The 26475-nt window shown below is 40.8% G+C and overlaps 3 protein-coding genes across 4 annotated transcripts; all 3 read right to left on the bottom strand.

The window, feature by feature from the left end:
- Positions 1-1998: 1998 nt before the first annotated feature.
- Positions 1999-9960, bottom strand: LOC115429315 (tripartite motif-containing protein 16-like). The gene is made up of 4 exons (XM_030148648.1): positions 9700-9960; positions 5436-8088; positions 4669-4671; positions 1999-2177 (listed from the first exon to the last, which is right to left on the bottom strand). The coding sequence occupies exon 2, from the start codon at positions 7913-7915 to the stop codon at positions 6239-6241; it is 1677 nt and encodes a 558-aa protein (XP_030004508.1). The 5' UTR covers positions 7916-8088; positions 9700-9960; the 3' UTR covers positions 1999-2177; positions 4669-4671; positions 5436-6238.
- Positions 5760-23825, bottom strand: LOC115429312 (tripartite motif-containing protein 16-like). Of its 2 annotated transcripts, XR_003936766.1 has the most exons (3): positions 23565-23825; positions 20548-22665; positions 5760-5825 (listed from the first exon to the last, which is right to left on the bottom strand). XR_003936766.1 is itself a non-coding variant. In XM_030148642.1 (2 exons), exon 2 carries the CDS (start codon positions 22490-22492, stop codon positions 20804-20806), a length of 1689 nt encoding a protein of 562 aa, XP_030004502.1. In that variant the 5' UTR covers positions 22493-22665; positions 23565-23825; the 3' UTR covers positions 20051-20803. The 2 variants fall into 2 exon arrangements, 1 of the variants encoding a protein (XP_030004502.1); XM_030148642.1 differs by lacking the exon at positions 5760-5825 and having other exon boundaries at positions 20051-22665.
- A 1073-nt stretch (positions 23826-24898) lies between these two features.
- Positions 24899-25949, bottom strand: LOC115429325 (E3 ubiquitin/ISG15 ligase TRIM25-like). The gene has a single exon (XM_030148659.1). It carries the CDS (start codon positions 25564-25566, stop codon positions 25012-25014), a length of 555 nt encoding a protein of 184 aa, XP_030004519.1. The 5' UTR covers positions 25567-25949; the 3' UTR covers positions 24899-25011.
- Between the last annotated feature and the right edge of the window lie 526 nt (positions 25950-26475).

The following is a 26475-nucleotide window of genomic DNA, read 5'->3' as shown; positions in this document are numbered from 1 at the left end:
AGGCACAGTGAGCCCCGAAAACAAAGAGCATGAAAGGGTTCAACAGGTGAACTGTTCCTTCAGATGCACAGACCTGGAGCAAAGACCAAGGAGCAGGAAAGTGAAAGGAAACAGAAGCAGAGTTCAGGGAGGAGTTTAGCAGACTGATGCACCAGAACATCACATGGAACCACATCAGATCTGACCCTGTTGGACACATTAGAACAGATATTCCCTTCAACCATGTTTTGTCTCGATTTTCTGATGTGGAACAAATGTGTCACTTTTGTCCTTCTTGTCCTCAAACTACTCTGCACTTATTCTGTCTGTGTGAACACTCTTCTAACTTCTGCTCTGAAACTGAACAAATATATCAGATCTAAAAGAAATGAAAAAGTAAATAGAACATCTGAAAATGTAAAGACAGATTTTCAACATGACATTCGTAATTTAGACTTTGTTGTAAATGTGATCATTTTATTTGGAAAATTTCATCTACACATAAATAAATATACCAAAAAACCCAATTTTTAAAATCTTCCGGATGGAATTTGAAAAATATATTAAATCTTTAGAATTTATCTTTAACAAAAAAAAAAAAAAAAAAGCACTAGCACCTGGACAATTTATAAAGAATTCTTTAACTTTTTCATGCATGAATTATGAGAACCTTAGTCAATATTTTTTTCTTGAGTGTTTTTGTTCCTCTTTAGACATGAAAAAACAAAGCAATTGATTTTTTCTTTTTTTATGAATCTATTTTTCATGGAGTTCCAAAAATGTCCACTCAGCTGGACACCATGAGTTTAATTTTTGAAGCAAAGAAACGTATTTAAAACTCATCATCAGAAAGTGATAAACTGTGTGAAAACTATGAAATAAAAACATTTTTAATGCCACTAATCTGATGTTTTCTCACATTTTATCTACTCTAATATTAGTTATTACCCATTTCATGGAGATAATATCCTCTGAGACCCAGGAAATTGACAATTTTAGCTTTTTTATGCTAAAAAAATTGTCTTGATTGGAAACTGCATAATGCAAGTTTTTTCAGATACATGTTTAAAACAATTTTTTTATTTATTTATTGATTTTTTAATGGAATGTCCTTTGTAATGGACAGCATTTTAGTTAAAGTGTCAAACTTTTGTCCTCTACAGAGGACACATTGCATTGCTGGGTCTGAGGAGGATATGCAAAAAAAAAAAAAAAAACTTTTTGTTTCAGAAAACAGTTAATTACAGTCTCATAACAATTAGAAATGGATTTCCAGTCAAAGCTGTTAGTGCAGATCAGGTTTGTGTGGAACAGCTCAGTTCCAGTAATGGTGTGAATGTCAGTGTATGGGATGATTCATGGGAGTGTCCACTGTGTTGGCTGATCTGGAACTAAAAGAACCAAAGCCATGAATATACAAGAGAACAGCTGGAGAAGAACTGTCCACTGGAGTGAGCACTGTGCATGAAAGGGTTCAAATAGACTGAACTCTGATGCATTTATTTTATTTATTTATTTATTTGTGTTAGATATATTGGGGTTTTTTATATTATTTGTCTATTCTGCGTTGTGTCATTAAATCTATGCTTTTTTTCCCTTAAATTTATTTGTTCAAAATGCTTTTTGTTTTTGATATCTTGATGCTTGTTTGTTCAAAATTTATATGTTTTGTAGACCTGAATATTTTCAATAAAGTTGAGGGAAAAAAACAAACCTGTTTGTCAGATGGAGCCTCCAGGACTAGAAACTGGATCAGCGCTCTGTACTCAGTTTAGTCCATTTTTCAGACTCACTGGGGAGTCTGTCTGAAGCACAAAGTGTTGGGACCAAACAACTGCAGCAACAAATCTGATCCTCCATGGAATCAGTAGATAAGACAATGATGGACATCAGATGTGGTGCATTGAACTATCTGAGTGAAAAAAAAGGCTGAGGCTCCAAACCTTTAATATCAGCTGATAAAAGTAAAAGTCACTGATAAGTGTCCTGTTAATGTTGAGAAAAAACACAAACTAAAGGTTCAGTTCAGGTGCTTTTATTTGTCATTTTACACCTGATTAAAAATTCACAATAATCTGCTGCTTTTCTCTCATCACATCAGTAAAGGATTCAGTTTTATCTACATTTATTCAAACAAAAGCATCAACATGTAAAAAAAACCAGATGATTTTCACATTGATTCATTCTTTGTTAAAAGTCTAAGTCCATAGAATAATAGACTTATGTGTGAGTGTGATCTTTAACAGCAGTAATTCCTCCTCATATGTGGCAGACACAGCAGGAGTTTTGGATGGAATCTACAGACATGAGGATTGAAAATGCACAGACTGAGTGGATGTGTTTGAACAGGATGACGGCGCCCTCTTGTGTTCAGCTTTTCACTTGAAACAACAAACAAATATATTAATATGCACATGACAAATACATTGTTCAAGAACTGTGAGGGGGAAAAAAGCACGTTGAATCTTTCAGCCCCAGACGACAGAAAACCCAGTGTTTTGTTCCAGTATTGTAGGAGGTGACAGTAAATGCACCGCTCTCCTTTTCTCCCTGTTATAAATGAACGTCAGACTACTTCCTCTTGTCTGTTCAGACATTGTGTTGAACTCAGAACAAATGCAGAGTGAAAATAAGAGACGATGCGTTCCATCTCCCACATGTGACCAACACCAGCAGATGCCATGGCAGAACAAACCAGCGCTGACTGTGGAAACTTCACACTGGACTTAAAGCAGCGTGGACTCTGTTCCTGTCCACTCTTCTTCCAGACTCTGGGACCTTGATTTCCAAATGACAAGTAAAATTTACTTTCTTCTGAACAGAGGACTTTGGACTTTCCCCAGTCAGTGCTGGTTTGGTCCTCCATGTCATCTGCTGGTGTTGGTCCAGTGTGTTTTCAGAAGTCCACAGTCCACACCCCCATCTACCAGGACATTTTAGAACACTTCATGCTTCCTTCTGCTGCTAAACTTTATGCAGATGCTGATTTCATTTTCCAGCAGGACGTGTCACCTGCCCACACTGCCAAAGGAACCAAAAGCTGGTTCAATGACCATGGTGTTACTGGGACTAATGGAGCAGGAAACTGACCTGACCTGAACCCCATAGAGCACAGGTGTCACACTCCGGTCCTCGAGGGCCAGTCTCCTGCATGTTCACATAGTTCCCTCTTCCAGCACACCTGGTTCAGTTAATGATCAGCTCATCATCCAGCTCTGCAGAAGCCTGATACCGATGCAATGGCTTCCAGGTGTGACGGAAGAGGGACCTATCTAAAACATGCAGGACACTGTTGCGCTCTCCTCCTGGACGTTCGAGGGAGATGGCTGCGTTGTTTGTGTTGTTGAAATGACCACGAACTCGCTGCGTTCTCCTCACTCGTTCGGTGTTTATTCAACAGCTGTCATTACAACCCTCACCTCAACGGCACGCATGCGCACAACAACTTCCTTCCTGACAACATAAATCAATCAGGAATGAAACATCGAACAAACTGTGTATTACTTGTTTTAAATAAAACCTTTTGTAAATACTTTCGCTTTTTAAGCAAAAATATGTAACAATTTTAATTACAACAGTTTTAAATGTAATATTAAATTTATATAAACCTATATTTTTCATCATTAATTAAATATAAATGTAATTATACAGTACCTGTGTTCTTCAGTAATGATATATATATAAATCTATAATAATACCTGAAAACAAATAAATGTATTAATGACCTATGACGAACATTTTTTAAAAAAATAATGCGCTAAGGCATTCTAACCTGTCACAATACCGGCCCTCAAAGACCGGAGTTTGACACCCCTGCCATAGAGAATCTATGGAGGATTGTCCTGAGGCAGATCAGAAACAGCAGATCCACAAACGCAGATGAGCTGAAGGACACGATCAAACCAACCTGGGCTTCCATTCCACCTGAGCAGGTCCACAGGCTGAACACCTCCATGACACCACACACTGATGCAGGAATTCAGGTAAAAGGAGGAACATCTAATACTGAGTTCATACAAATGAAGACACGTTTCAGAAACCTGACATTTTTGATTAAAATATCATTTTTTAAATTGATTTTATGCAATATTCTAATTTTCTGAGACACTGAATTCTGGGTTTTCATTATCTGTAAGACATAATCATCAAAATTCAAGAAATAAGGCTTGAAATATTTCATTCAATGTCTAAATGAGTCTATTTAATATATGACAGGGGTGTCAAACTCATTTTAGTTCAGTTCCACATTCAGCCCAACTGGATCTCCAGTGGGCCAAACCAGTAAAATAATAACAGTGAAATTAGTAAAATTCTATTATGATCAGGTTTACATCTACAAAATTTCCTTAAAAATCTGAATAACATGAACAACTTGAATTGTCTTAAGAGAAAACAAATGCAATTTTAACATTATGGCTCGGTTTATCAGTTTATCATTTACAAATGTGCGTTACAATCGCATAAAACATTTAGTAACAGGCAGAATATTGGTATAAATTGCGTTTACTTTTCTTAAGACATTTCCATTTGTCTATATTTGTTCAGGTTATTCATGTTTTTTTTGTAAAAGTATAGTTTGGTAATATAAACATTTTGATGGAATTTTACTTTTTTACACCAAAAAACACAAAGAGAGAATTTGGGGTTGTAATTATTTACAGGTTATTGCGATATTTTACTGGTTCTGACCCACTTGAAATCTAATTGGACTGTATGTGTCTGTACATGGAACCTGAATTAAAATGATTGCGACACCATTGATCATTAATATCTTCAGTGTAATTTTTGCATTTCACAAACTCGTCCTGTGGGCCAGATTGGACCCTTTGGCGGGCCAGATTTGGCCCCCGGGCCGCATGTTTGACACCTGTGATATATGGGTTTCACTTTCTGAAATGAGTGACAAAAAATGTTGAACTTTTTCATGATATTCAAATTTTTTGAGAATTACCTGTAGATGTCAACACCCTGAGGGCGGAGCTCTGTCTGTATGACTCTACCATTTGTGCACAAATAAAGTTTCTGTTTTATCCAGATGGAATCTGTCATCTCTGCCTCAGCGACATGACAGCTCCAGAAGAAGGGGAAGACTCCCCATAAACGACAGCTAATCACTCTTCAACCTGTCTGGCAGATTGACCCTTCAGGACTAAAAACTGGATCAGCGCTCTGTACTCAGTTTAGTCCATTTTTCAGACTCACTGGGGAGTCTGTCTGAACCACAAAGTGTTCGGACTAAACAACTGCAGCAACAAATCTGATCCTACATGTAATCAGCAGATAAGACAATGATGAACATCAGATGTGGTGCATTGAACTATCTGACTGAAAAAAAGTGTGAGGCTCAAAACCTTTAATATCAGCTGATAAAAGTAAAAGTCACTGATAAGTGTTAATGTTCAGAAAAAACACAAACTAAAGGTTTAGTTCAGATGCTTTAATTTGTCATTTTACACAGTCCATAAAATTGACTTGTGTGAGTTTGATCTTTAACAGCAGTAATTCCTCCTCATATGTGGCAGACACAGCAGGAGTTTTGGATCGAATCTACAGACATGGATTGAAAATGCACAGACTGAGTGGATGTGTTTGAACAGGATGACGGCGCCCTCTTGTGTTCAGCTGCTGAAGTGTCCATGAAGGAAGACAGACAACACATTTAGAAAGAGATGAAAAGAAAATCAACTATTAAAGATAAATCCCTGCTTCAGCCAATAAAATGACGATCACACGTTTCTGAACAGACCTCCAACTGTTCAGAAGAAAAAAAACAAAGATCAGCTGTTTATCAAAGACTGAAAACAACTAAACACATTTAGGAAATGATTGAACAGAATGACTTCAACCTCTGAATCCACAGAATGACAGTTACTGCTGCACAAAACACTGTTTCCTCAAAGACAGAGTTTTTACAGCAAACTATACAGGATTCGTCAATGTTTCCAGTAGTTTTGGAACAAAAGCAACGAGTAAAAAAACTATGAGCAGAATAAAGTGTATGTGTAAATATCAAGGCATTTCAGATGATATGAAATGAAATTCACAACAAAAAGAAGACCCAAAAGAGAAGTTCCAACAAACCATTTTCATCTAGGTCCTGGTTGTGGAATTGCGTTAGATTACAATTACTATTCTACATTTTTCAACAATTTCATAAAATCCTCCAAAACAAAATGACAATCAGAAAAAAAACAAATAAGAACTTTATTGATCAGTTAGATCAATGCTTGTGTTTCAGACAGTTCAACAGAGACAGAGTTCACTGAAATTCTACAGTGGCTCCAGTACAAGAGAGACCAAGTCCAGCGTACAGAGGTTCAGTGAATGCGGTCTGGACTCTGTGGAGGAGGGTCATGGTTTTAGTGACGCTGTAAAAGGACAGAATACCTGCTGTGTGATCCAGGTACACTCCGACTCTGGAGGAAACTGGACATTTGTAAGAAGACAGTACTCTGTTGTGAAGAAATTCACAATCCGTGCTAGTACAAAATAATGACCAAGATTTGTCATCGTGTCCAAATCTACATTCACTATAGTCTCCTTTTCTCTGTATACCCTTGTATGCGACGGCTATGAGAGGGTTACTAGAAATCCCATTCCTCACTTTTATCTTCACCTCCCAGTAACATCGACCAGTCAGACTCTCTTTGCTCAGAACTTGACTGATTTCGAATCTGTCTGGATGATCTGGATATTCCTTTGGGTCTCTCAAAACTGTTATCTTTTTGTTTCCTTTAGACAGTGACAGCCATGTGCTCGCTGTGTTTGGATCCAGTGTGATTTCACATGAATATTGTAAGAACTCCGCTCTGGTCTGTGGTTCAGGTTGTGATATACTCAGTAAAACCTTTGGTTCAGTGATTGCCACTGAGGTGTTTGTCCATCTCTCTCTCAGATTGTCGAGTAGTTTATCTCTGAGCTCTGACACAGCTGTGGTCACATCCTCAAAGTAGTTCGGAGGACAGATGCTGGGTGAGTCTGGATCTTCACTGAGTTTGGACACTGATGGATACTGGAGTAAAAACTGGATGTGGTCGTCTGTGTGTGAGAGTTTGTCCATCTCAGCGTCTTTCCTCCTCAGCTCAGTGATCTCCTGCTCCAGCTTCGACTCCAGCTCTTTGACTCGAATCATTTCAGTTTCCTCCTTGGATCTGATCTGCTGCTTCACATCACGCCTTCTTTCCTCCAGGAGTCGGATCATCTCAGTGAGGATCTTGTCGTTCTGCTCCTCTGCTTCATCAGCACAGTTACTGATGGTCTTCACCTCCTGTTGAAGCACCTTCATGTCTTTGTGTTTGTCTTTGATTCTCTGTTGGATTTTCTGTCGACTCAGCTCCAGCTCTGTCTGCTTCTCAGTCCTTCCTGCTGCAGATGTGACTGTGTCGTGGCCTTTATGTTCATCCACAGAGCACAGATAACAGATGCACTGCTGATCAGTGCGGCAGAACATCTTCATCACCTCATCATGACAAGAGCACATGCTCTCCTGGAGCTTCTCAGAGGGTTCCATCAGTTTGTGTTTCTTAAAGGCAGGAGATGTGAAGTGAGGCTGGAGGTGTTTGTGGCAGTAGGAGACCAGACACTGCAGACAGGACTTCACAGCTTTCAGCTTTCTGTCGGTGCAGAAATCACAGGCCACATCTCCAGGTCCAGCGTAGCAGTGATCAGCAGCAGCAGCTTGGAGTCCAGTCTTCTTCAGCTCCTCCACTAAATCTGCTAACATGGTGTTTTTCACCAGGACAGGCCTCGGTCTGAAGGTCTGTCTGCACTGAGGGCAGCTGTGGATGTTCTTCTCATCTTCTCCATCCCAGTGGGTTTTAATACACTTCATGCAGTAGCTGTGTCCACAGGGAATAGTCACTGGATCCTTCAGTAGATCCAAACAGATCGAACAGGAAAACCTGTCCTGGTTCAGCTCACTTCCTTCCTGCTCCATTTCTCTGATAACTATGACAATGACTGTCAAGTCTCTTAAGTTTGTGCAGTTCTGGACTTGAACAGATCTCCTCTTTACAGGACGTGTCTACTGGACTTCACTCAGAACCAGTTCATCAGTTAGTTTTTGCAGATGATTGTAGGCAGGTAGGTCACACATCTCATGTGAAAAACCTGAAAAAGAAAAAGAAAATACAAAACAAAGAGAATTAGCAAAAAAAAAAAAAAAAAAGTTCTATTACTCTTAATGTTTATTCAGGGAATTAATCAATGACCATTTCTCAAACAGCCTTTTAACCTTTTACAAAAGTCATAATTTTGAAAAGGTAGCAATTCTTCTGTTTAGTAATTTACTCATTAGTGCTACTTTTATTAAGCGAGGATTTTAATTCAAATCTTAAATTTTATTCTGACTTTAAAATATTGGTACTTTAATTGGATTTCTTTTAACAACCAACTTGTAATATAGTACCTCAGTAGTACGAGAATTAATCAGGATTTAATCAACATTAAATCATTTTAAAAGATACTTCCTATTATTTTAATTTAGATAGTTAAAGTCTTCAGTTTAATCACATATTAGTTAGTAGTAATGTTTTAAGATAATTCCTTTGTGTCACTAGATTTCTTTGTTTCACGAGTGAATGGTACAGTAGGACAGTATAGGTCACATCTGGGTCCACAGACTAATCTGACAGATTTATGAACACAGGACTTAAATACACATGTCCACATAGGATAGTAAACCACAGGAGATAAGATGTAAACAGGGTCAGAATAGGGTCAAACATCTGCTTGGCCTTAGAGTCAGGTAATACCAGTCCATTTTTTGTGACACAACCCACATAAGTATGAGAGCAGCTCTGCAGAGACATGAAACATGTTGCTTAAATAAGGGTAACTAGGGTGTTTATGTCTAAAGTGTCCTCAAAACAGGTGACATGACAGAGTCTCAAGATGCAACAGGAAGCTGCTGGAGAAAAGCCAACCCAAAAGAACAGTGAGTCAGACTTTATGAACTGACACAGTATAATGTTGTCAGGGACACAAAGGAAAGACCCAGAGCTCTGTACAACTGATCAACTGCTACTTTGTTCAATAAATAGTGAACTGAGACCCCCTGAACTCACTGTTATTCTGTAGAAATAAACACGCAGGAGAACAGACACAGAGAAGGCACTGAAGAAAAAAAGGGATTCTGGAACAATCCACAACAAAGAGAATTAGCAAAAACAACAAAAAAAAAGTTCAATTACTCTAAATGTTTATTCAGTGAATTCATTAATCAGTGACCATTTCTCAAACAGTCTTTTAACCTTTTACAAAAGTTCTATTTTTGATCAGTACCGTTAGTGTGGTGGTCTGATAAACGGACATGGATGAAAACAGTAGAATTCCCACAACAGTGTCTCAGTAGCTAACGGCTAAAGTCCTCAGACTCGTAGACTCTCCAAACGGAATGCGCCGATAATGGAACAAAACTTGAATATGGAAGAAAAACTGGTCCAAATCCCACTAGGTTTGGTCCAAACGGGTCTTCCGTGTCCACAGAATGTAAACCTGGTTTCAGATAGTCTACGAGTCTGAGGACTTTAGCCGTTAGCCGTTAGCTACTTTAAACCTGTGTCCGTGCATCCTCAGCCTCAGCCATGCTGCTCTGGGTTTTCCTCTGTTCCACAGCTAAGGACAGGCCTCAAGACTAACGAGGAAAAGACACAACGAACCCACTGCCCAAAGTTTTCAGAAGGGATTGAATGCAGTCGTTGTTGCATGAATGAAACTTACCGTCCACATATTCCAGTGTGAGTCCCTTGAACGCAGCACACAGGCAGCGGAGGTTCCAGACAAACAGACGCGGCTGTACTGGAGGTTCTGAGCAGATGTCCATCCGAGGGTGGAAAGAGTCTGCACCACACAGTTCAGTCACGACCCACAGTGGAAAAGGCTTCTTTCCGCTGTTGGAGCTCCGAGCTGAGCGCTGCCACCGTCCCACTTCACAACAACACTGACACAGGTCCGGCATTTAAAGTGAACCGGGCGGGAACGCTGAGCGGAAGAAGAGTTCCTTCTTCTTCTTGTGTTCTGAATGGAGGTTGGCTCCAGTTTGAAGGTGCATTACCGCCACCTACTGGACTGGAGTGGGAGCACTGAACTGTCAGACACATTCAAGTCAAAGCAGAAACCAATTCTAGTTCTAAATCCACTCAAACCGTCCTGTTTCCTTTAAGAACACGATGAGTTTCATAAATAAATCAAAGCTCCTCAGTCTTCCCGTATTAAATGTTATTTTCTCTTTCTCTGCTGCTTCTTTCAGTCCTTTCCTTTCTTCCTCATACTAGTCCATGGGCCAAGACCAGATATTTGGGATATTGGTACCACCCAAGGGGGCAAGTTCTAGTGATGCATTTTGAAACGGCCAATATCTATAGATAATATTTTGCTATAATAGCCATTCCACAGTAGTAGCTTAGTCATAGACATCATCCATTGAATAAATCCACTGTAAGGGACAGAATCAGAGGTCATAAAAGGTCATTTGAATGTATGGAATATTAATACCAGCACAGATTCACCACATTCATGGCCAGTTCTTTGTTATTATTAAAGATCTGAGTTCCATATAAACCCAAATAAACAGTTTAGACAGTAGATAAGTGCATACTGTGGTATTACACAAATAGCAGTCTGGTTGATGAATAGTCTCTCCTCTAAGCTAAGTTTAATTAAGGTTAAGTGAAGTACGGTGGTAAAGTGAATGTGAGAGAAAGTCCTTAAGGTTAGGAGAAAATGTAAAATGTATATAACAGTTTAGCAGTTTTATTATGAGCATAATTAACCCATAAAGACCCAAATATGTGACCAAAAGCATCTACTGATCTAAACTGTTTAAAACTGATTGAGCCATTAATTCTATCAATACATGTAAATAACTGGTGTAAAATACAGTTCTTCATCTTTTCATGGTCACCAGATATGACCCATTTGGACGTTCAGAGGCTCCGTAGTTACCATGGAAACACCGTCATCTTCTACAACATTGATTCACCAGTAAAACCCATGGAGTTGGATCAGTGACAGTGGATGGAGACACTGGGGTTATGTTCAGTTAATGAGAGATTTGACAGAAAAAGACACTATTTCTATAGTTCCATGATGATTAAAGTAAATGATTCATAAAATGGGGAGAAAAATATTCATTATTAATAATATTTTCTGGAGAGGGGGTGGGATTAAATAAGTTGCACTTCTTCCCACCCCTTTTTGGGCACGTAAATGAAACTATTGTGCGGTTCTTCTGTCTAAGATTGTTATAATTGTTGATATTTGTATTATTATTTATGTTTTGTTTGTTGCATATATGTTAAATTTCATTTCATGCTCGGAGTAAAACACTAAATCAAATCAAAATAAATGAAGACTCTGGTGCTAAAAGTACTGAAGTCACATTTTTGGACAATTCAAGTTGAGCATATAAACATGATGTATTTGTTTAGCTAAGCCCACCCTCTAAATATTTTTAACAGACCTTTTTTTGTGATATCTGTACTTTTAGCACCAGGGTCTTCAAATACAGGAAAATACCTGATTTTCACAGAAAAAAATGCAAATCACAGAGGATAAAATCCTGATAAATGGTGATAAATCATTTAAGAAAGGTTAAATAGAGGGAACTGAGACAAAGTCGTATCAGGCATTTAAGGCGTGCCCTCTTGGGTGCTGTGCCACTCATCCCTGACTGCAGGGGTCCCCAACCGCCGGGCCGGGGACCGGTACCGGTCCGTGGCGCATTTACTACCGGGCCGCACAGAAATAATAAATAATTTATTAACGACCGCATTCTGGCCGAATTAACTTTGGCCTGTGCCTCTTGACACACCAATATGCCTGTCTACTCTGTAGATGTATTAATAAAACTGGATAGGATGTCGTCATAGAAATCCATTGGAGCTAGCAGTACATCTATTTTTTTATATCTATGTGCGCGTGTCCTCGATAATGACGTATGACGTAGGCGCGTCAGATTTGCTCCCGCAAATAATAAGCCCACACGCTAGCGAAGATGACTGAAAAACAGACATCTTTGGACAGCTTTTTTACGGGTAAAAGGCCACCTGACGAGCCAGAAGAGGAGCCTACAACCTCGAAGAAAACGAAAACTTCTTTTAACAGACAATACCAAGAATCCTACCTAAAATATGGGTTTGTCGCAACAGGTGACTCTCACGCGCCAAGTCCGCTCTGCACAATATGTGGCCAAAAGCTAGCAAACGAGGCAATGAAGCCTTCAACGCTGCTTCGGCACATAGAGACTAAGCACCCTGGAATAAAAGATAAGCCTTTGGAATTTTTTGAAAGAAAAAAGCGCGAGCACGAAGGACAGAGACAATTACTGAGGGCCACCACATCAACAAATGCTAATGCACTGAGAGCATCATACCTCGTGGCGAACCGTATAGCTAAAGCCAAGAAACCTTTCACGATTGGAGAAGAACTTATTATGCCTGCGACCAAGGATATTTGCTGTGAAGTTTTAGGAGAGGCCGCTGTTAAAAAGGATGCACAGGTGCCTCTTTCTGCTAGCACCGTCACAAGGCGCATTGATGATTTAGTGGAGGACATTGAGGAGCAATTGTTGGAGAGAATTAAAAAGTCACCATGGTACGCGATTCAGGTGGATGAGAGTACTGATATTGACAACAAGGCAACAGTACTTACTTATGTGCGATATATTTATCAGGAGGACGTGCATGAGGACATGTTATGTGCACTGTTGTTGCCAACAAACACAACGGCTGCAGAAATATTCAAGTCTCTGAATGATTATATATCGGCAAAACTGAGCTGGTCATTTTGTGTCGGTGTGTGCACGGATGGAGCTGCTTCTATGACAGGACGGCTGTCTGGAGTAACCACTCGGATTAAGGAGGTTGCACCTGAATGTGAGTCCACGCATTGTGTCATTCACCGAGAAATGCTGGCTAGTCGAAAAATGTCAGCTGAACTTCACAACGTACTGAATGATGTCGTTAAAGTTATTAACCTCATCAAAGCACATGCGCTCAACTCCCGTCTGTTCGAGCAGCTTTGTGAGGAGATGGATGCTGCGCACAAAGGCCTTCTTTTGCACACAGAAGTAAGATGGCTATCCAGAGGGAGATCACTGGCCAGAGTGTTCGAGTTACGAGAGCCGCTGCAGAGATTTCTCACCGAAAAGAACTCGCCACTGGCGGCTCATTTCAGTGACAACGAATGGGTCATCAAACTCGCTTACCTGTGCGACATATTTAATCTGCTCAATGAACTCAATTTGTCACTTCAGGGGCAAATGACAACTGTGTTTAAGTTGGCAGATAAAATAGCCGCATTTAAAGCCAAACTGGAATTGTGGGAGCGGCGAGTGAACGGAGGGATATTTGACATGTTTCAGATATTAGCAGGGATTTTGAAAGACACATCACCTGGACGCGCGTTCTCCCAGCTGGTTCACAGTCACCTATCTATGCTTTTACAAGAGTTTGAGCGCTACTTCCCAATCACAAAAGACCCACGAACTACGAAGGAGTGGATTCGTGACCCGTTTGTGAATAAACCGAGCGAATCGAGCATATCTGTGCAACAGGAGGATCAGCTTGTAGAGATCGCAAATGACGGCGACCTTAAACGTACATTTGAGACAACAACTCTGCCGAGGTTCTGGATTAAAATCATTCCGGAATATCCTGACATCGCCACGAGAGCACTGAAAACCCTGCTACCATTCCCAACATCCTATCTGTGTGAAGCGGGCTTTTCTGCAATGACGGCAACCAAGACAAAATTACGGAGCAGACTGGACAGAAGGAACACACTACGCGTCTCACTGTCTCCCATCACACCTAGATGGGACCATCTCGTCTCAACGAAACAAGCTCAGGCCTCCCACTGATTCAGCGTATGGTGAGTTACATTTTCCCTGCACTTAACATTCGTTTTTAGCCCCGTCGTGTTATTTTATATTTGCTGTATTTTTCTGCCACACATTGCCGGTCCGTGAAAAAAAGGCCCACTCCACACCGGTCCGTGGTGCAAAAAAGGTTGGGGACCCCTGCCTGAGTCCATTTTCAGTTCGGCCCTAGCATCCAGACCTGCAAAGACACCAAAATACCTTCTGTGTTCTTTTCTTGTCTGTTTGCATCTGGATTGGCACTAGAACATGTGCTCTTATGTCTGAAATGAAATGGTCCATTGGGTTTCTGCTCCGTAGTTGTGTCATTATTAAACTGCTGTCTTTGTTGGGATCACTCCAGAACTCCAGAACTTTCATTTGCTTTCATCTGCTCTGTATGAAAAGAGAATTTATCATCACTTCACTTATTTCAATCTTAACTCTGTCTTGACTAAGTCTTAAATAAACATTGATATTTACTTGCCTCGGATGCGCTGCTCGAATGGAATGAAAACACGTATACTATTTTCTGAAAGAAACATTCAGTTGTAACATCTTCTGATAAAATCTGAAAAGTAGAAGCATAATGTAATGACACAACCTTATCTTGGACCAATTCCACTAGAATTTTTACAGCAAAAGGTGGAATAATTCAGAAATACCACCATACGCCATTAAGCGTGATGATTCATTTTTTGGAGAAAAACAGGTGCCATAGAATCATGACTAAGCTCCTCATTTGGAAAGGCTATCATGGTTTAATACACACAGATATGTCCTACTAACAAAATGGCACCACAAAGGTTTTGCCCCCTTTGGTGGTACCACTACCTGGCCTGGCCCATGGACTATACCTCCTACATTCAAATAGAACATGCTGGACTGATTCAGGTTCATCACACTGATCCCACTCTCCATCTGTGTGTTCTCCTCTTCTGTGCAGTGTTTCATTTGACCCAGTTGGTTTTATTCTAATGCCACAGATCACTGCCTCTTCTCTCCTGTTCCTGCCCTTCATTTTTTTCCTCCCAACCTGTATATTATATTGGTGCCTTCCTGTATCATGACTGTCCAGGGCCGGACTGACACTCATTTTCAGCCCTGGAGTTTCATACCTCAGACCGGTCCACTTTAGATCACCACCAATTCTTCTTCAAATCCTGTCATTCTAACCGTCCATGTCCTCTTCATGTCTCCTTTGTGCCTAGTGGTTCAGGGTTGTGCTGCTGAGCTGCTCCTCTGTCATCAGTAGACTCTGCTCTCCCTTTCACACTTCCTCCAGTTTCCCTAGACTCGCCTGCACCTGGATCACAATAAAAAATAAGATCTACAGACATTTGGACTTACTGAACCAGTTCAGATATTTACACTGGCTAAATATGCAGGTTTATTTAATATTACTTTATGCTATTGTCTTTCAGTTGTGGGCTTTGTGTATTTACCGTCTCACTTTTAATGATAAAAAAAAAATGGGTCAGGACTATGGTTTGGGTCTAGAAAGTGGTTTTAGTGGAACTACTGCTTGTTGACACAGTCTGTTCCAACAGCTCACCTTTTCCTTCCATCCTGACAGGAACAATCCCCTCATCACTACTGGCTCCTGGCTCTGCTTCTGACACTAAAGCACATTTTAAAAAGGCTCAGAATTCTCAGCACAAATCTTCTATTTTCAAAGCCTTGGTGTCAGTTTCATTCATGTAGTGCTGAATCCTGGAGCATCTCAGAGCCCCTTTCATACTGAACAGGCCTACACCATACTCTTCATTGGAGCCTATTTCTTCTAATCCTCTTCCCTCTCTGAGCAGTCCTACCTGCCCACTCTGGACTTGTGGGCTCATGGCTGCTGTCTGCTGCTGGATCTGCTTTCTGACTCTGAGGAGCTACAAGACAAAGTTTCCCAGTTCTGTGGCCTCGCATCATACTATTATTTAAACTGCATAACAAGAAGTTCCACGCCACAATGCCACACATTTCATTGACTCCATAATTAACTAACTTTGAAAGGTGCTTTACCCGGTTCATCGTCCTCATTAATTGTTTCCAACCGGAGGTTATTTTTGTGAAAAAGTTGCAGATTTTGTCACATTTGGCTGCGTTTGCTTCCAGAGCTTTCCTCTTTTTCATTCTTGCCTTCTCCACACCACCCTTGCTCTTTCTATTATCCGTGTTTCAAACAGCAAACACAGCTGAGCATCCACAGCCTACAGAGCACAGATGGTACCTGCTCCACAGATACAGTCTAGAGCTACTAACCATATGCAAGGACACATGACGTCAGGTCACGGTACGTCTGCAAAAAAGAAGAAAAAAAAAACAGCTTGCTAGAAGAGGCGGTGGGGCACAGGAACAGCGGCTGTAGATTACGTGATCAATGACTGATGTGATCTATGACTGAACACTGCCCCCCCCCCCCCCCCCCCCAAAAAAAAATAAAAAATAAAATATTAAGTGAACTCCGGCCCTCGTGGCATAAAATATTATACCGGCCCACCAAGAATTGTCCCGGTCCTCCCGATTAGCCAGTCCAGGCCTATGACTGTCCCAATAATTGTCCCATCTTGCCTGTCTGTGATTTTTGATGTTTGGTTTCCCTTCTGTTCTGCTCAGTGGTACTTCTATCTCTACAGTGGGTGATTTGACAGGTTGTTTCACCAGAACATCTGCATCCTCATTTCCTTCTAATCCCACATGTGCAGGACCCAAACAAAGCAAACCCTCAGTCCTTTCTGATACAGTCTGGAAAGAAAGTTGTGAATGTCTCGAAGTGGTAGATGAGTTCCTCCTGGTCTTTCCCCTCATTAGCAGAACTTCAACCCCTAATTAATGACATTAAATTGACATAAACTACGACTGAGAAAAAACGCCCAAAGAACCTGCCTATGACCTGCAGTAACCCTGAGGCCTTCACAAGAGAGGTGTGAACCAGAACAATGGAAGTCCAGTAACACAGAACCCCCCCCACCCACACACACACACGCAAATGAGTCCAATCCAGCCCTCCACCACACAGCTCCACTCAGTGGTCCAACGAAAAGACAAGTTCACACATGGAGATTAGGCAAATGGAGATGGAGCACACACTCATCACACTGCAGTCCACACAGACCAGCACAACCCCCCACTATCACCCCCACCCAACCACACCCAGAGAGAGAGAGAGAGAGACAGAGACATACTTTATTATCTGGGTTCTTCTCTTAAACTGGTCCTAAAAACAGGACATGGGGCTAAAAGTTCAACCCAGATGTAGACGAATGTTCTGAAGCAGGTTTGGAAGCACTTTGGCTCTATTTGAAAAAGAAACATTTACTGAGATAAAAGACAAACTATTTTTCAGATAAAACACATTTTTATATTATTTTACATTATATTTAATACATAAATCCACATGTAACACAGTCAAAAGGACACAAAAATTACATGTGACTATTTTTTAAAATATCTCTTTATTCTCTCACAGGTACATTTTGGGAATTGAACTAATTATGCACGACAGAGTGTTTCACAAAAATGGCCGCTGTTGCAAAAATAATTTGTGATTTATATGTATTTAGATGGGCAGGTTCTGCATGTAACACCAGTGGACACAATGGGTTCCACATTAAACCTTGAATGAGACTGAGACTGATGCCAAACCCACATGTGTGGATCAGAAAACCCACTAGGATCCACACATTGAACACAGTGTCTGTATTTAGAGTCTATAGAAGAGCATTTACACACGTGTTCACATCTAATGCACTCACATCTAGGGAGATTTAATGTCCATATTTGGGTCCTATTTTTGGCCCCAATATTTGATTAGAAATTCATTAATTATGGGATGGCTCAGAGCAAGAGGATAGGTTTTTTTGCATTTCTCTGAGGTCATCATTAGGTCCATCCTGGGGGGAAATCTGTCTACATTTACCTTTTATTATTGGGTCTAAAAAGATGGAAAAGTGACAGATACTAAAATAAACCCAGTTTCATAGAAGCACTCATCTATCTGTTCTTTTTGACAGGCTCGCACACTGCAAAAAAGTGTCTAAAAGCAAGATAAAAACACTAAATCGGAGGAAAAGGTCCTCAAAACAAGTGAAATGATCTGTCCATGCAGCAAGATAATGTCACATGACAAGATATCCTGAATTTAGATTGTTAAATCTAGAGATAAGCATGTGTACAGATGGATTTAGAAGGCTGAAAATAAGAATAGAACTGGTTGTTCTCACCAAAATAAAATAAAACAAACACCTGAGATTTTAAAGAGTTAATTAATTTATCTTGTCAGAGTTCATTTCTAATTTGAAGTGTTCAGCTTTACACTAGAATCTTCAATCAAGCACAACCTTATCTTTTTTGTCTCAAATAGGCAGGAAATGCTAAAATGAAGTAAATAACTGTTAAAATAAGATATATTACATCTACCACCAAAGTCTGATCCAAATAAATCTGGTTTTTAGAGTCAGTATCAAACTGAAGTTGTTCGATTGAAGTCCCACAAAAAGCATCTGAAAGAAACAGAGTTGATTATTCCTCTGAAAAGGAATCTGAACTAATGACAGTAACTCACTTTATTGAACCATTTCTTGTCATTTTCAGACTTAAACCATGACAGAAATGAGAACACAGCTGAACATGAGCCTTGAGTGAATCTTATTTGAAATAACCACAAACCTCCACAAATATTCCCATCAACCTGGTCAATATTAAATGATACAGCTATAAATACTACAATATAAACGTTATTATTATCATGTAATGTTAAATGGTTTGGCTTGGGTTAACACTTCCTCTACATGGTTATTTCTTAACTGTGGACCTAAATATCATCATAAATATGTCCTATAATGAAAAGAAACTAAATATTCAATGTTTCACTGTAAAAGTAGGTGTAAAACCAGGTGTAAAATGAAGATATTTCTAGTTATTAACATTCACTGTCATGCTTTTATACATAATTTAACTTCTGTTTTTAAGAATTTGTCTTTGACTTACACTGCAAAAATCCAAATCTTACAAAGTCTATTATTCTCATTTACTAGTCAAAATGTCTCATCACACTTAAAATAAGACATAATCACCTACAGAGTAACTTGTAATGGAGATAAAAGAACTTATTTTTAGACAATAGATCTAGAAAATCTTATTTCAAGAAATCTTACCAAGATAATTTTCACTTGTTCCATTGGCAGATTTTTTTTGGTGAATTGAGCAAAAAAAAAAAAATCTTGAATTAAGCAAAAAAAAATCTGCCAATGGAACAAGTGCAAATGATCTTACTAAGATTTCTTGAAATAAGATTTTCAAGATCTATTGTCTAAAACCAAGTTCTTATATCTTACTGAAAAGTTACTCTTTAGGTGATTTTGTCTTATTTTAAGTGTGATGAGATATTTTGACGAGAAATGAGAAAAATACACCTGGTAAGATTTAGATTTTTGCAGGGTATTAACACACAAAACCTTCTACATATTACATCTTTATTTCCACTTAAATATAAACTGAACATCAAAAGAAACTTATCACATATTCTATGTGATGCCATTTCACACCATTTTATTAAATATGAAAACAAATTCTTTCTTGTTGTTAAAAAAACGTTTAATTAACAAAATACAACAAACAACAAAACAGTGGACGAGTATCCAGAGGATAATGTAAAATATGGCAAAGGGTAGTTCAACAAAGTTCACATTTAGTAACAAGCAACATTATTAATCCACAGGAAGTCAAAGATCTCAATCCCATTGAACATCTGTGGGATATTCTTGGTAGATCCGTAAATGCTAGGCGTCCAGCACCTGTCAACCGCCAGATGCTCATCCAGGCCCTTCAGGAAGAGCGGGACAACATCCCCCAAGATAGGATCAGGAGGTGAATCCAGAGTGTGTGCAGAAGGTGCACAGCCTGTGTTAGGGCTCAGGGAGGACACACCCAGTATTGAGGATATTGATCTGGACCGTTTGGTCAATCTTTGACTTGCTGTTGATTAATAATGTTGCTTGTTGCTAAATGTGAACTTTGTAATTGGTGGTTATTCGTTTTCATGTGCCCTTTTGGAAGTTTGAGCCCCTGCCCCTTTATAGCTCTCTGCACGGCCCTGCTCTGCTGACAAGTGTCCTGTTAATGCTCTGAAAAAACACAAACAAAAGGTTCAATTCAGATGCTTTTATTTACGATTTTACATATGATTAAAAGCTCACAAGAATCTGCATCAGTAAAGGATTCAGTTTTATCTGCATTTATTCAAACAAAAGCATCAACATGTAAAAAAAACCCAGATGATTTTCACAGTGATTCACTTTTTGTTAAAAGTCCAAGTCCATAAATTCGACTCGTGTGAGTTTGATCTTTAACAGCAGTAATTCCTCATCATGTGGCAGACACAGCAGGAGTTTTGGATCTAATCTACAGATGTGGATTGAAAATGCACAGACTGAGTGGATGTGTTTGAACAGGATGACGGCGCCCTCTTGTGTTCAGCTTTTCACTTGTTCAGCTGCTGAAGTGTCCATGAAGGAAGACTCACACAACACATTTAGAAAGAGATGAAACAAAATCAACTAGAAAAGATAAATCACTGCTTCAGCCGATATAATGACGATCACGTTTCTAAACAGCCCTCCAACTGTTCAGAAGAAAAACAACAAAGATCAGCTGTTTATCAAAGACTGAAAACAACTAAACACATTTAGGAAATGATTGAACAGAATGACTTCAACCTCTGAATCCATGGAATGACAGTCACTGCTGCACAACAACAAAAAGAAGAAAACCCAACAGAAAAGTTCCAACAAACCATTTTCATCTAGTTCCTGATTGTGGAATTGCATTAGATTACAATTACTATTCTGCATTTTACATCAATTTCACAAAATCCTCCAAAACCAAATGATGATCAGAAAAAAACAAACAAGAATTTTATTGATCAGTTAAATCAATGCTTAGGTTTCAGACAGTTCAACAGCTACTAAGACTTTACTTAATTTCTGCAGTGGCTCCATCAGAGACAAGAAAAATTCCAGCGTACAGAGGTTCAGTGAATGTGGTCTGGTATCTGTGGAGGAGGGTCATGGTTTCAGAGATGCTGTAAAAGGACAGAATACCTGCTGTGTGATCCAGGTACACTCCGATTCTGGAGGAAACTGGACATGAGCGAGGAGATGGGACTCTGTTGTGACAAAATTCATAACCAGTTCTATGACAAGAGAATGACCAAGATTTGTCATTGAATCCAAAAAAACATCTATCATCAACATCGCCTCCTTTTCTCTGTATATCCTTGTACGTGACGGCTAAAGAAGTGAAACCAAAACCCTCATTCCTCACTTTAAACTTCACCTCCCAGTAACATCGACCAGTCAGACTCTCTTTGCTCAGAACTTGACTGATTTCGAATCTGTCTGGAAGATCTGGATATTCCTTTTCATATCTCAGAGCTGTTATCTTTTTGTTTCCTTTAGACAGCGACAGCCATTGGCTCAATGTGTTTGGATCCAGTGTGATTTCACATGAATATTGTAAGAACTCCGCTCTGGTCTGTGGTTCAGGTTGTGATATACTCAGTAAAACCTTTGGTTCAGTGATTGCCACTGAGGTGTTTGTCCATCTCTCTCTCAGATTGTCGAGTAGTTTATCTCTGAGCTCTGACACAGCTGTGGTCACGTCCTCAAAGTAGTTCGGAGGACAGATGTTGATGCTGGGTGAGTCTGGATCTTCACTGAGTTTGGACACTGATGGATACTGGAGTAAAAACTGGATGTGGTCGTCTGTGTGTGAGAGTTTGTCCATCTCAGCGTCTTTCCTCCTCAGCTCAGTGATCTCCTGCTCCAGCTTCGACTCCAGCTCTTTGACTCGAATCATTTCAGTTTCCTCCTTGGATCTGATCCGCTGCTTCACATCACGCCTTCTTTCCTCCAGGAGTCGGATCATCTCAGCGAGGATCTTGTCGTTCTGTTCCTCTGCTTCATCAGCACAGTTACTGATGGTCTTCACCTCCTGTTGAAGCACCTTCATGTCTTTGTGTTTGTCTTTGATTCTCTGTTGGATTTTCTGTCGACTCAGCTCCAGCTCTGTCTGCTTCTCAGTCCTTCCTGCTGCAGATGTGACTGTGTCGTGGCCTTTATGTTCATCCACAGAGCACAGATAACAGATACACTGCTGATCAGTGCGGCAGAACATCTTCATCACCTCATCATGACGAGAGCACATGCTCTCCTGGAGCTTCTCAGAGGGTTCCATCAGCTTGTGTTTCTTAAAGGCAGGAGATGTGAAGTGAGGCTGGAGGTGTTTGTGGCAGTAGGAGACCAGACACTGCAGACAGGACTTCACAGCTTTCAGCTTTCTGCCGGTGCAGAAATCACAGGCCACATCTCCAGGTCCAGCGTAGCAATGATCAGCAGCAGCAGCTTGGAGTCCAGTCTTCTTCAGCTCCTCCACTAAATCTGCTAACATGGTGTTTTTCACCAGGACAGGCCTCGGTCTGAAGGTCTGTCTGCACTGAGGGCAGCTGTGGATGTTCTTCTCATCTTCTCCATCCCAGTGGGTTTTAATACACTTCATGCAGTAGCTGTGTCCACAGGGAATAGTCACTGGATCCTTCAGTAGATCCAAACAGATCGAACAGGAAAACCTGTCCTGGTTCAGCTCACTTCCTTCCTGCTCCATTTCTCTGATAACTATGACAATGACTGTCAAGTCTCTTAAGTTTGTGCAGTTCTGGACTTGAACAGATCTCCTCTTTACAGGACGTGTCTACTGGACTTCACTCAGAACCAGTTCATCAATTAGTTTTTGCAGATGATTGTAGGCAGGTAGGTCACACATCTGAGGTGAAAAAGCTGAAAAGGAAAAGAAAATACAAAAGAAATTAGCAAAAAAAAAAAAAAAAAAGGTTCAGTTACTCTAAATGTTTATTCAGTGAATTAAAATCAATGACCATTTCTCAAACAGCCTTTTAACCTTTTGCAAATGTTATATTTTTGGTCTGTTTGATATTAAAGAATGTTCAAACTGTAAGGTATATAAAACTTTCTAAAGTTAAATCTTAGATCCACAACAACACAAAGATGTAACAATAAAAGCAGATTCTGCTGAAAACTACATCCTCCATTACAATAAACTTGCAAAACTACAGGAGTGAAATGACTGGAACAGCTCACATGTGGAGCTGCTCTAGTGTGACAGGGTGAATTTGGGTCATATTTTCCTCTTCATGGCTGATTTAGGAAGGGGAAGTGTTTTCGGCAGGGAGTAGAATTCAGCACAACAACAGACACACAGAAGGAAATGAAGACAAAAGGTGATGGTGCAGCAGTATCTAACGGCTGAAGTCCTCACACTCGTAGACTATCTGAAAGCAGGTTCACATTCTGGTCCCGGTGGACACGGCAGACCCGTTTGGACCAAACCTAGTGGGATTTGGAGCATTTTTTCCTCCATATTCAAGTTCTGTTCCATAATGGGCGCATTCCGTTTGGTCCAAACGGCTGTTCCGTGTCCACCGGGAACAGAATGTAAACCTGGTTTCAGATAGTCTACGAGTCTGAGGACTTTAGCCGTTAGCTACTTTAAACCTGTGTCCGTGCATCCTCAGCCTCAGCCATGCTGCTCTGGGTTTTCCTCTGTTCCACAGCTAAGGACAGGCCTCAAGACTAACGAGGAAAAGACACAACGAACCCACTGCCCAAAGTTTTCAGAAGGGATTGAATGCAGTCGTTGTCGCATGAATGAAACTTACCGTCCACATATTCCAGTGTGAGTCCCTTGAACGCAGCACACAGGCAGCGGAGGTTCCAGACAAACAGACGCGGCTGTACTGGAGGTTCTGAGCAGATGTCCATCCGAGGGTGGAAAGAGTCTGCACCACACAGTTCAGTCACGACCCACAGTGGAAAAGGCTTCTTTCCGCTGTTGGAGCTCCGAGCTGAGCGCTGCCACCGTCCCACTTCACAACAACACTGACACAGGTCCGGCATTTAAAGTGAACCGGGCGGGAACGCTGAGCGGAAGAAGAGTTCCTTCTTCTTCTTGTGTTTTGAATGGAGGTTGGCACCAGTTTGAAGGTGCATTACCGCCACCTACTGGACTGGAGTGGGAGCACTGAACTGTCAGACACATTCAAGTCAAAGCAGAAACCAATTCTAGTTCTAAATCCACTCAAACCGTCCTGTTTCCTTTAAGAACACGATGAGTTTCATAAATAAATCAAAGCTCCTCAGTCTTCCTGTATTAAATGTTATTTTCTCTTTCTCTGCTGCTTCTTTCAGTCCTTTCCTTTCTTCCTCATACCTCCTACATTCAAATAGAACATGCTGGACTGATTCAGGTTCATCACAGTGATCCCACTCTCCATCTGTGTGTTCTCCTCTTCTGTGCAGTGTTTCATTTGACCCAGTTGGTTTTATTCTAATGCCACAGATCACTGCCTCTTCTCTCCTGTTCCTGCCCTTCATTTTTTTCCTCCCATCCTGCTTCTGTATATTATATCAGTGCCTTCCTGTATCATGACTGTCCCAATAACTGTGCCATTTTGCCTGTATGTGATTTTTGATGTTTGGCCCTCCACCACACAGCTCCACTCAGTGGTCCAACGAAAAGACAAGTTCACACATGGAGATTAGGCAAATGGAGATGGAGCACACACTCATCACACTGCAGTCCACACAGACCAGCACAACCCCCCACTATCACCCCCACCCAACCACACCCAGAGAGAGAGAGAGAGAGAGAGAGAGAGAGAGAGAGAGAGAGAGAGAGAGAGAGAGAGAGAGGAGAGAGAGAGAGAGAGAGAGAGAGAGAGAGAGAGAGAGAGAGAGAGAGAGAGAGAGAGAGAGAGAGAGAGAGAGAGAGAGAGAGAGAGAGAGAGAGAGAGAGAGAGAGAACCTTATTATCTGGGTTCTTCTCTTAAACTGGTCCTAAAAACAGGCCATGGGCTAAAAGTTCAACCCAGATGTAGACGAATGTTCTGAAGCAGGTTTGGAAGCATTTTGGCTCTATTTGAAAAAGAAACATTTACTGAGATAAAAGACAAACTATTTTTCAGACAAAACACACTTTTTTTTATTTCACATAATTTTTAATACATAAATCCGCATGTAACACAGTCAAAAGGACACAAAAATTATGCACAACTATTTTTATTGAACATCTTTTTATTCTCCCACAGGTACATTTTGTGAATTGAACTAATTTTGCAAGACAGAGTGTTTCACAAAAATGACCACTTTTGCAAAAATAATTAGCGATTTATATGCGTTTAAATGGGCAGGTTCTGCATGTAACATCAGTGGACACAATGGGTTCCACATCAAACCTGGAATGAGACTGAGATTGATGACAAACCCACATGTGTGAGGCTGGAGGTGTTTGTGGCAGTAGGAGACCAGACACTGCAGACAGGACTTGGACACCTTTCGCTTTCTGCCGGTGCAGAAATCACAGGCCACATCTCCAGGTCCAGCGTAGCAGTGATCAGCAGCAGCTTGGAGTCCAGTCTTCTTCAGCTCCTCCACTAAATCTGCTAACATGGTGTTTTTCACCAGGACAGGCCTCGGTCTGAAGGTCTGTCTGCACTGAGGGCAGCTGTGGATGTTCTTCTCATCTTCTCCATCCCAGTGGGTTTTAATACACTTCATGCAGTAGCTGTGTCCACAGGGAATAGTCACTGGATCCTTCAGTAGATCCAAACAGATCGAACAGGAAAACCTGTCCTGGTTCAGCTCACTTCCTTCCTGCTCCATTTCTCTGATAACTATGACAATGACTGTCAAGTCTCTTCAATTTGTGCAGTTCTGGACTTGAACAGATCTCCTCTTTACAGGACGTGTCTACTGGACTTCACTCAGAACCAGTTCATCAATTAGTTTTTGCAGATGATTGTAGGCAGCTACACTATATTGCCAAAAGTATTTGGTCACCTGCCTTGACTCGCATATGAAGTTAAGTGACATCCCATTCCTAGTCTATGGGGTTCAATATGACATCGGTCCACCCTCTGCAGATATAACAGCTTCAACTCTTCTGGGAAGGCTGTCCACAAGGTTTAGGAGTGTGTTTATGTGAATTTTGGACCATTCTTCCAGAAGCGCATTTGTGAGGTCACACACTGATGTTAGAGGAGAAGGTCTGGCTCTCAGTCTGCGCTCTAATTCATCCCAAAGGTGTTCTATGGGGTTGAGGTCAGGACTGTGTGCAGGCCAGTCCAGTTCATCCACACCAGACTCTGTCATCCATGTCCAAATGGACCTTGCTTTGTGCACTGGTGCACAGTCATGTTGGAAGAGGAAGGGGCCGGCTCCAAACTGTTCCCACAAAGTTGGGAGCATGGAATTGTCCAAAATGTCTTGGTATGCTGAAGCATTCACAGTTCCTTTCACTGGAACTAAGGGGCCCAGCCCAGCTCCTGAAAAACAACCCCACACCATAACCCCCCCTCCACCAAACTTTACACTTGGCACAATGCAGTCCGACAAGTACCGTTCTCCTGGTGACCGCTGAACCCAGACCCGTCCATCAGATTGCCAGATGGAGAAGTCACTCCAGAGAACGCGCCTCCACTGCTCTAGAGTCCAGTGGCGGCGTGCTTTACACCACTGCATCCGGCGCTTTGCATTGCACTTGGTGATGTATGGCTTGGATGCGGCTGCTCG

Source organism: Sphaeramia orbicularis, chromosome 12 (assembly GCF_902148855.1).
Source record: "Sphaeramia orbicularis chromosome 12, fSphaOr1.1, whole genome shotgun sequence".
NCBI lineage: Eukaryota > Metazoa > Chordata > Actinopteri > Kurtiformes > Apogonidae > Sphaeramia > Sphaeramia orbicularis.
The sequence above is the reverse complement of the archived record's forward strand: the minus strand, read 5'-3'. Positions and strand labels throughout refer to the sequence as shown.

Bases quoted from the DNA above. Each gene is read 5' to 3' on its own strand.
- LOC115429315 (XM_030148648.1), bottom strand. From the start codon at position 7,915: ATGGAGCAGGAAGGAAGTGAGCTGAACCAGGACAGGTTTTCCTGTTCG.
- LOC115429312 (XM_030148642.1), bottom strand. From the start codon at position 22,492: ATGGAGCAGGAAGGAAGTGAGCTGAACCAGGACAGGTTTTCCTGTTCG.
- LOC115429325 (XM_030148659.1), bottom strand. From the start codon at position 25,566: ATGGAGCAGGAAGGAAGTGAGCTGAACCAGGACAGGTTTTCCTGTTCG.